The 9,738-nt window shown below is 39.2% G+C and overlaps 2 protein-coding genes across 2 annotated transcripts; one reads left to right on the top strand and one right to left on the bottom strand.

Moving 5' to 3' along the window:
- The first annotated feature begins 301 nt into the window (after positions 1-301).
- Positions 302-1,326, top strand: LOC129774598 (uncharacterized). Its single transcript, XM_055778360.1, has 4 exons — positions 302-332; positions 413-608; positions 685-844; positions 902-1,326. Exons 1-4 carry the CDS (start codon positions 319-321, stop codon positions 1,324-1,326), a joined length of 795 nt encoding a protein of 264 aa, XP_055634335.1. The 5' UTR covers positions 302-318.
- Positions 1,327-1,402: 76 nt separating this feature from the next.
- LOC129776799 (putative nuclease HARBI1) lies at positions 1,403-6,813 on the bottom strand. The gene is made up of 4 exons (XM_055782656.1): positions 2,716-6,813; positions 2,210-2,651; positions 1,949-2,093; positions 1,403-1,894 (listed from the first exon to the last, which is right to left on the bottom strand). The coding sequence occupies exons 1-4, from the start codon at positions 2,838-2,840 to the stop codon at positions 1,512-1,514; spliced, it is 1,095 nt and encodes a 364-aa protein (XP_055638631.1). The 5' UTR covers positions 2,841-6,813; the 3' UTR covers positions 1,403-1,511.
- Positions 6,814-9,738: the final 2,925 nt, after the last annotated feature.

Raw genomic sequence — 9,738 nt, 5'->3', positions numbered from 1 at the left:
TGATCTTGTATTTTCTCCTGTGATCAAGCAAGTTTCTTTTCGGACTGTTTTGACCTTGGCAAGCAGGGACCGTATGCTAGTTCGTCACGTAGATATTCGGCCTGATTCTGCGTGGCGTGTGAGGTGAGATGACAATTGTCACTTATGTCACGCGATTCCACAAGGCATATGTGTGAGAATCCTCACTTGAATGAACACAAATGAACTCTCACCGTATTCCCGCTGTTAATCTAGGTGAAGATTGTCACATGAACTGGGATTTCTAGGTGACAATCGTCGATATGCGAAGAGGTGTCGACAGCGCCAATAAAAACAAAAATGGAAGTGAAACAGTAAGCATCGTTTTCGTTCTCAAAGAATAGATTGCACTGGTATGGTGTATTAATAAATCCAATTTATCTTTGAATTCCAGAGTGCGTGTGACTAACTGCAAGCAGTTTGAACTTCTTGTGGCCCGGATGGAAGCACATCCTGCGGTGGCAAGGGGAGTAATGTTTTGTCAAGCTTCGCGCATAACCAAGGAGCGTTATACGGAAATTTGGAAGGATCTGGCCACCGGCTTGAATAGTCTCGGTCCCCCAACGAGGTCGGTCCATGAATGGCAGAAAGTAAGCTGTCGAAAAGAAGTTAAGCATAAGTAGTAAATCTCCTAGTAATCAATCATTTTTTGTTGGAATTTTCCAGGTTTGGACAGACTTCAAGCTGAAGGTGAAACGCAAGCTCACCCATAATAAGCGCGAGACAGAAGCGACTGGTGGAGGGCCCAACCAAACGATGCTTTTAACATCGATAGAGGAAGCGGTAGTTAATCTGTTGTCTCTCGATCGGGCTATTGACCAATCTGGCAAGTATTTTCATTTGATGAAATAAATTTTTTTTCTATAATATATCTATTGCATAGGTCCTGTATTTGGCCTACCCATTCGCGAGTCATCATCACCGAACAACACTCTAGAAGGCCTGATGATCAAGCCAACACCAGAACAGGAATTAAACGATATTGAGAATGCAGGGAGTAGCAACGACGGCCAAAACAAACGAAAACGTACACTACGCCATACTCTACAGGATACAGACAACCGTCTCAATATGCTAGAAAAACAGACAAAATTTCTGAAGCAAATGGCCGAAAATTCTGCAGAAACCGCCCGATACACGAAGAAAATATTCAAGCTGAAGGAAGAGGAGGTCAAGGAAAATCAGGCGTACAGACTACGGAAGGAAAAACAAAGACAGGATGAGCTGCAATACAATTTACAGTTGCTAGCATATAAGGAACGAAAACTTAATCTACTTGAACGTCAAGTAGGACAGAAAAATGATTAATATATAAAATAAATTTAAAAACACTTGGGTTTCTTTACATTCTATTTTGTATCTATTTATTTTATTAAAATCCTCTTATGTCTTCGTAGCTACAGAAACAAGTAAAAATATGCAGTAAAACAAGTTTACAAAGTTGGTTGTCTTAACTTAAAACAAAAGTCAATTTTTAAAAAGCTATAATAATTTTAAGCGATTGAGTTCATTATTTGTTGCCGAATGTCATTGGCTGATAAGTTAACTGCATCACTTGGCGTGGCATCGATGACTTCATTATTTACTATCGGCAGCCAATTTTGTTCATCAATCGGTACATTGAATTGCAGTCGAAGATTGTGTAAAGCACAACACACGTTCACAATTCGGGCTGCTTTCTCTGGCTTGTAGTGCAGCTGACGAGCGCCTAAAGTGCATCGAAAAACGTTTTTCAGCACTCCGATGGTTCTCTCTACAATCATCCTTGTTTTCGAATGCATCTCATTAAACTTAGTTTGCCTTTGTGAACTTGGTGTGCTGATAGAAGTGCGAAAGGGTGTCACTAAGTAAGGTTTCAAAGGATACCCTGCATCTCCTGTAATCAAATATTTGTGTGTACAAAAAATAATTTGAAAATACAAGTTCTCACCTAAAAGCCACGTATTTCTTTCGCCATTTTGGAACCTCTCATTAAGCATGGTATCTAAAGGACTTTTATTCCAGATGAACGAATCATGGTTAGAGCCTGGGTTGTTGGCATCCACGTAACGAATCATGTGCTTATGATCACAGACCTACAAGTAAAAATAAATAACATAGATATAAACATTGTGCAAAGATAATAAATATGCAAATGTTATGTAAAGTATAAATCTTCTTTAAAACAAACAACAAAGGAAAGAATACATACCAGCATGACGTTCAAACTGTGAAATCCTTTCCTGTTATAATAAAGATGCTGCAAATCAGCACTAGGGGAAATAATCCGAATGTGTGTACCGTCTACACATCCTATTACACCTGGGAATCCGGTTTTCTCGTAGAAAGCAAGTTTGATTGCATTTATTTCCTCCTCATTCATAGGAAACTGTATGGCAGTCGGACAAACTTCACGTTCTAAAACGGCAATTATAGACGATAAAGCGTTCGATAGTGTAGGTTGTGCCATTCCTGCAAACAAATCATTTCCTACGCCCTTCTGATAACCACCTTCAGCAAAGAATCTCAATGCTGCTGATAGCTTTGTTATTGGAAGCACCGATGAAGATCCAGAAGTCACTCCTAGTTTGCCCTCAACTATGTTGAGCAGATGCCTGAAGAGATCTTTCGAGACGCGGAAATATTTTACAAACCTGTAATGAGAACCAGATTGGAAATCATAAATTTCATTCAATTTAAATAAAAAAACAAACTTACGCATCGTGTGGTATTTCAAGAGGATTACTTTTGTCTCTTAATTTCCGCCGTTCCAGTCGCACAAGTGTAGCGTTGTTTTCGTTATCACTCTCGTCATCACTCAACCAAAAATCAAAGGAAATCATATCGAAAAGAAATAAAACCAATTTCAAATAGATACGGGAAAACAACTTAGTAAAACAACAACAATGACAATAACAGTAGTAAATATATGATTCAGGGATGCCAGATTTTTTGTTTCATATGTAAGTGATGAAATTCTGAAAAATCTGTAAATATGTGCTAATGTCGCCAAAACTGGCCAGTTTCGTTTACCATTTGTAACCAATAATATGTCGTCACTATTTTAGCAAGCCTGTATCGAGAATAAAAGGCTGTGACAATAGTAAAATGTCTGAAAATTCATGAACATATGTGCGAATGTGGCATCTCTGATCTGATTTGGCAACCAGCAGAATGAACACCTTGTCACTTGCAGTTCATCCTCTCACCTATCTAAAATGAACCTCTCACGGCATCCGATACGACTGTAGGAATAGAGTGAGGAAAGTTGCGTGATGGTGATGTGACAATTGTCATCTCACCTCACACGCCGCGTAGAATCAGGCCGATTAAAACAGCGTACTTATATGGGGAGCTTCAGGAGGAGATCTATATGAAGCAACCTCCGGGTTTCACGAGCATCAACCCAAATACCGTATGCCATTTGAAACGCAGTCTTTATGGACTCAAGCAGGCCGCAAGAGTCTGGAACCGTAGAATTGATGATGTTTTCAAAAAGCTTGGTTTCCAGTCATCAACTGCAGATCCCTGCCTGTACGTTCGCCGGGCAAAGAATTTAACAATGTATCTGCTAATTTACGTAGATGACATCGTCGTTATAGCGAAAACTGAATCGGAGTACAACAACTTGGTGAAAGCATTACGAGCGGAGTTCAAAATAACGGAGCTAGGGGAATTACGTTTGTTTCTGGGAATTCAGGTGCGAGTCAACGATGGCAGGTTTGTCCTGAACCAGAAGAACTACATAAAGAAAGTGTTATCACGTTTCCAAATGGAGAATGCGAAGGTGTCCAAGATCCCAATGTCAACCGGCTTTCTTCAACAAAAAGAGGAGAATAGTGAACCACTTCAAGACAAGGAGCAGTTCCATAGTTTGGTAGGAGCTTTGTTGTTGTTGGGGCTGCAGTGGACTGTAATTGCGCCGGTCGATAAGGGTGCTCGAGTTCCCAGGGCGAACCGAGCCGGGTGGGAGCAGGAACCGCTGTGTTCCTTCCCAGGAGGGCAACTGGGCCAGACTCCTTGGGTTGGCTTCGCCTCATGAAGCCAACGTCGCAGTTGGACTGGACTAGCATGGCTAGCAGCAACCGCTTGATGAGCCTTGAGAAAGGCTTTCTCTTGTAAACTCTATTTACTCTTTTTATTGCGGCAGAGATGGAGGACTGGATGTTCCGGCGGTCGGACGCAAACACCGGAGACTATGACTAATTACACTTTCATTTTTATTTACACTGTTTCTCTTTGTATTTCAAATTTATAATTCACTGTGATCTTCACACTCTGATGGTTTGGTAGCGACTGATGCGCCCGCTGCGGGCGCGTTACTTTTATTGTGGCACCGAAACGGTTTTCTTCTTGCCGGCGGTGCAGCTTCTTACTGCCAACGGTGCAGTTTCATTGCTGCTGCGACTGCTACTGCTGCTGGTGGTGATGTTTTTTTTCCTTCTCTGCTGATGGTCTCCAATGTTCACTGCACCACGGCTCACGCAAAACTGAATGCCGTGCCGCGACAAGCATTGTATTTTTATGCCGTCGAGCACAGCGTGCTTTAGCGATGGCTGGCTCATAGTTGCAATGTAGAAGGGGTAACTCGTGGTGTGTGGTGTGCAAATTTTGCATGCCGCGAGATGCTGTCACTTCAGTTCGGTCGGTGTGGAACTGAACAGTTGTATATAGCCGTTAATACAAGACCTGATGTGGCTATTGCAACCTCTATTCTTGGAAGACGTGTATCGAAGCCTACTAAAGCCGACTGGAATGAAGGTAAAAGAGTTTTGCGTTATCTCAAGGGGACAATCGACCTTGAACTACATTTGGGAGGCACAGAGCAATTCGAACTTGAAGCCTTTGCCGATGCAGATTGGGCAGGAGAAGTCGGTGACCGGAAGTCAAACACCGGTTACATTTTCAAGCTGTGCGGTGGACTTATCAACTGGAAATGCAGTAAACAGACTGGAGTTTCATTGTCAAGTACTGAAGCGGAATACATCGCCCTTGCTGAATGTCTTCAAGAACTGCAGTGGATTCGAAAATTGATGAACGACCTTGGCGAAAGACTGAAGCTGCCGATAAAGGTGAATGAAGACAATCAGAGTTGTATTGCTCTCTCCGTTGCTGATAGGAACACTCGCAGGTCGAAACACATTGACACGAAGTTCTGTTTCGTAAAGGACCTTGTACAGAATGGTATCGCAACCATACAGTACTGCCCAACGGATATGATGGAAGCAGACCTGTTAACCAAGCGTTTGGGAGCAATCAAATTGAAGCAGCTACGAGAAGCTATTGGCATAAAATCGATCAATGTTGAGGAGGAGTGTTGAGGAGCAACATAGTCGACAGCTTGGTAGCAACGTAGCAACGTTGCAACTTAGTAACAATGTGTTAACATAGTTACCTTGTTGAGTAGTTTTCAATAAAGAATTTTTCATTACTTGTTCAAACCTCACTGAACACAGACGTGTTTCAATTCGCTCTAGTTCCATAACTCAAACATCAATAAGTTTTGTAAAATATTCCGTTCAAATAACCATTGATTTATTTATCATTAAAAGGAATTGAATGCACAAAACAATATGTCAAAATGGTCAAACAACGGTACTTCGGCGAGTGGACACTTTCGGCAGAACATCACACGTGCTATTTGTCGATTTGACTTTGGATAATTAAAACGGCACCGCAAAGCACGATCATCATAATTCACGTAAATCGCCACCGCTGTGGTGCGAATTCATAAAAAAAATATACGGGTATTTAAAACAATCATTTCTGTTTTTTTGCCATCGTCGACAGCTGACGGCACTAATCTGGTATTTGGACAGCAGCGATGAGGAATAGTCCGTGGCTCTCATGGGCACCAGAGCTCATATAAAATATGGAAATTACGAAGACTGACTGTGACAAATAGTCCCGAGCTTAAGAAACGAAACCAGAGCAAGCATGAAATATCTAAATGGGCAATAAAAGCAACTGTAGCCTCGGCCAACATCGTCTTTTGAAGAGAAAAATAAGGGAAATGGTACCCACAACACAGAACGTAAATTAAAGAACCGGCTGCGACTAAAGATATAGCCCAAGTGGGACGACGCTCTGACCTTTCCGTCTTATGAAAACTGGCTTCATCAATCGAAAGAAGGAAACATGGAGCTTATCGGACTGGCAATAATTATATGGGCATTTACCAATGGAAGTACCTCTGGAAGGCCAACGCTTATCAATACTGTTCATCTTGGTGACATACATCTCATTCTCAATAATTGATTATGTGCTGTGGAGTTCAACTTATAAAATGGTAATCGTTGGAAATTATTTGATGGTGAAAGATCAAAGATAGTGCAATCAAAGCTAGATTTCTCCAAATTGATTTCCGAGCGGTATTTGTAGCAATGTGTATTTGTGCGGGGAATAGAAATACACGATCCTTTGAAATTGAGTTAAGTTTACTTGGCATACGGATTATATTATCAATTTATGAACAATCTGTCTCTGGTTACTTTTATGGTGCCATTAAAACATGAAAAAACAAGAAAACAAGAAAGATAATAAAAAACCATCTCATAACCTCTTAAAAATAAATAAATGTTCTAAAATTTGATTGTGTACTATTGATAAAACGCTCCAGAATTGTAAGTTGTATCATTACTCTTCTCGAAATTTCATTAAAGACATACATTCTATCAAATATATACCGTAAATTTGCGATTAAAAAACATGAAGTGGGTTATATCTATGGTATAACCGCAAGGGTGACGTAGGACTATCGTTGATTTAGAGATTATTTGTTTGAAGTTGAATCTGAATTCATTCTGAATGAATGAATATTTGGAGAACTTCGAAAACGAGAGTGTTACGTTGAAGGCACAAGGTTTTATGCATCCAATATTGGATACGGAAATATTCTACTGATGGGGAAGAATAATCTTCAGAAGCTATCCTGTTAATTGCGATTGATTGAAAAATCGCAAAACCAAATGTATTTGGTCACAGTGTTACATGGATAGAAAACATTCAAATAAACTCTTTCACATGAATGTATTTTTAAATTCCTAGAGGAACTGGCAGATTATTTTCCGGATCTTTCTCGATGCTGAACGGCATCCAAACGGAAAGAATTCCGTGCGTGTATGTGTATGTGTAGCGGCTGCTTCGATGGTCACCTTCTCTTCTCCCGAAGGATCGGCTTCTCTGTGCTCCCTCACAGTTTCAAACAAACTGCTCGCGTTTCAGGGCAGATCTCGATCCTTCGCCGTCCAACACCCTAAGCAACGATGTTGTCTTGTCGATGTCCTCACGAAAAATGAATGCGTCTCACCACCAGAATATCGCTTAAGTATGCTTTTTGTGCGTGATTGAATCCAGAGAAGGCGTGGTTTACGATGGCAATTTGGAAGGCAAACTAGAGGGGAATGATCTCTCTGAGCTCGGAACTTTCGGCTACTGAGCAATAATCGATTGCGGGCGCATACAATATTGGATACGGAAATATCCTACTGATGGAGAAGAATAATCTTCAGAAGCTATCCTGTTAATTGCGATTGATTGAAAAATCACAAAACCAAATGTATTTGGTCACAGTGTTACATGGATAGAAAACATTAAAATAAACTCTTTCACATGAATGTATTTTTAAATTCCCAGAGGAACTAGCAGATTATTTTCAGTAGCGTTTAGATATTTCCACATTTTCCTTGATACTGGAAGCCCACCAGTGGTTAATGCTAACTCGATAACCATCTGTTAATAGCACTTGATTGAAACATATTTGGTCACAGAGTTACATGGATAGAAAGCATCAAAATAAACTCTTTCACATGAATGTATTTTGAATTCCCAGAGGAACTGGCAGATTATTTTCAGTAACGATTAGATATTTCCACATTTTTCTCGATACTGGAAGCCCACCAGTGGTTAATGCTAACTCGATAACCATCTGTTAATAGCACTTGATTGAAACATATTTGGTCACAGTGTTACATGGATAGAAAACATCAAAATAAACTCCTTCACATGAATGTATTTTAAATTCCCAGAGGAACTAGCAGATTATTTTCCGGATCTTTCTCGATGCTGAATGGCATCCAAACGGAAAGAATTCCGCGCGTGTATGTGTGTGTGTGTGTAGCGACTGCTTCGAGATCTTCCCGGCGAACCGTTTGTGGTATCACTCTCCTCCTGATTGATTCCCTTCTGGCCTAAGGTGCACAAACAGGCTCTTGGTGACACCGTTCATCCACGCTTTCATGATAAATGAAGAGCTTCACCACAACAGCGACAACATGCTCCAATCGCTGTTCAATTAGAATTGAGTGGATTTTCGAGCGGCGCTCGCTTATATACCGATTGGTGATTTCAATAGCCTGTTTTGAAAGCAAATTTAAGACTATTGAAACAAGTTTTTGGATCAGAAAGTAACAAGTATAGAACGCGTAGACATTTTATCTTTCGAATGAAGTGTTTATCATCAGTTCAGTTGTTTAGGAGCTATTAACACTCAAAATCTCGGTCTCCGGCGTAACGCTTTCGTTTTCGAAACTTTCATTTTACACCCCGGTATAGAAATGAAAGACGTAGTCCTACGTCAAAAAATAATAATATCACATAACATCTAAATCTATATTATCGCCTTCAAAATCGGTCCCATTCTGAAGCAATAAACTTTTTCCAACGAACAATTCGGCCATCGAAATACTTTCTATAGCTGTATTTAGGAAATGGCTTCAGTTCATGCAGTAAATTCGTTTTTGTCGAATTTCATGCCAACTCGACTGGCCATTGGCAGTAACATCTCAGATTAGAGTGAAACGTTGTGGGTGTGAAGACATTGGTCATTAGATTACTTTTTGAAAATTTTAGAATTTTTGTTAAAAAATATTATATAGATTGATTTTTTTGCTTTATTTTTTACAAAAAAAATTAACTCAAAAACTAAAATATCTACAATATTCTGGGCAGAGGATGAAATGTATGAAATTGTTTAAATTTTCATGAAAAAATACCTAAAATTAAAAAAAAAATATATACTGAAATGAAAATTAATTTTAAAATTAGAAATTCATTTTCCTCAAAAAAAATTCTTACAATTTCCAACAAGTCACCCATACATCGTAAGATGGGCACTTTTACAGGAAAAAAGTTTTTTTAACAACACCTTTTTTTTTACTATTATTCCTAATTTTGTTTAGCGTCAAGATACTGATATAGCGTATTCGACAAAGTTTTGGATCTTATTGAAATATGAAATATGAAAACATCAACTTTATATCTTTTATAATTTTTGGAAAACATGGCATTTTTGTATACAAACTCATGAAAAACTCGTCGTAACACTTCTGTGTGTAAATTCTTCCGTTTGACATATTCTTGACATGTTTCTAAACAGAAAAAAAATTGCAGAACATGTAAATCGTGATAATTTATGCATACAAATGTTACGAATTGAACATTAACCTTTTCCTGTACAACATCGAGTCTCACTCGTGGTGTAGTTGCATAATATAGGGTGCTAGAACGGTCAGCGAATAGCAAAATCACTTTTTTTTCCAAAACCGTTTATTAATCAGACTCAATTACTTATTATCTAACGATAATAAGATTATCAAATTTGTAGAATCACTTCATGTGTGACGTATTAAATAATACGGGAAGGGTTTAATAGTAAGTTTCAAAAAAAAGAACATGAAACAGCTGTTGTTGGAAAAACTCTGTAAAAGTGACCATCTTTCGATGTCACTTTTACAGATGTGA

This window comes from Toxorhynchites rutilus, chromosome 3, assembly GCF_029784135.1.
Source record: "Toxorhynchites rutilus septentrionalis strain SRP chromosome 3, ASM2978413v1, whole genome shotgun sequence".
Lineage (NCBI taxonomy): Eukaryota > Metazoa > Arthropoda > Insecta > Diptera > Culicidae > Toxorhynchites > Toxorhynchites rutilus.
Note: the sequence above shows the minus strand (reverse complement) of the source record. Positions and strands in the feature narration are given on the sequence as shown.

Excerpts from the sequence above, each read along its gene's own strand:
- LOC129774598 (XM_055778360.1), top strand. Across the intron at positions 609-684 it reads CGGTCCATGAATGGCAGAAA|GTTTGGACAGACTTCAAGCT; the intron begins GTAAGCTGTCGA and ends GGAATTTTCCAG. Across the intron at positions 845-901 it reads TCGGGCTATTGACCAATCTG|GTCCTGTATTTGGCCTACCC; the intron begins GCAAGTATTTTC and ends TCTATTGCATAG.
- LOC129776799 (XM_055782656.1), bottom strand. The coding sequence starts at position 2,840 with ATGATTTCCTTTGATTTTTGGTTGAGTGATGACGAGAGTGATAACGAA. Across the intron at positions 2,652-2,715 it reads CTTGAAATACCACACGATGC|GTTTGTAAAATATTTCCGCG; the intron begins GTAAGTTTGTTT and ends TTCTCATTACAG. Across the intron at positions 2,094-2,209 it reads ACAGTTTGAACGTCATGCTG|GTCTGTGATCATAAGCACAT; the intron begins GTATGTATTCTT and ends TTTTACTTGTAG.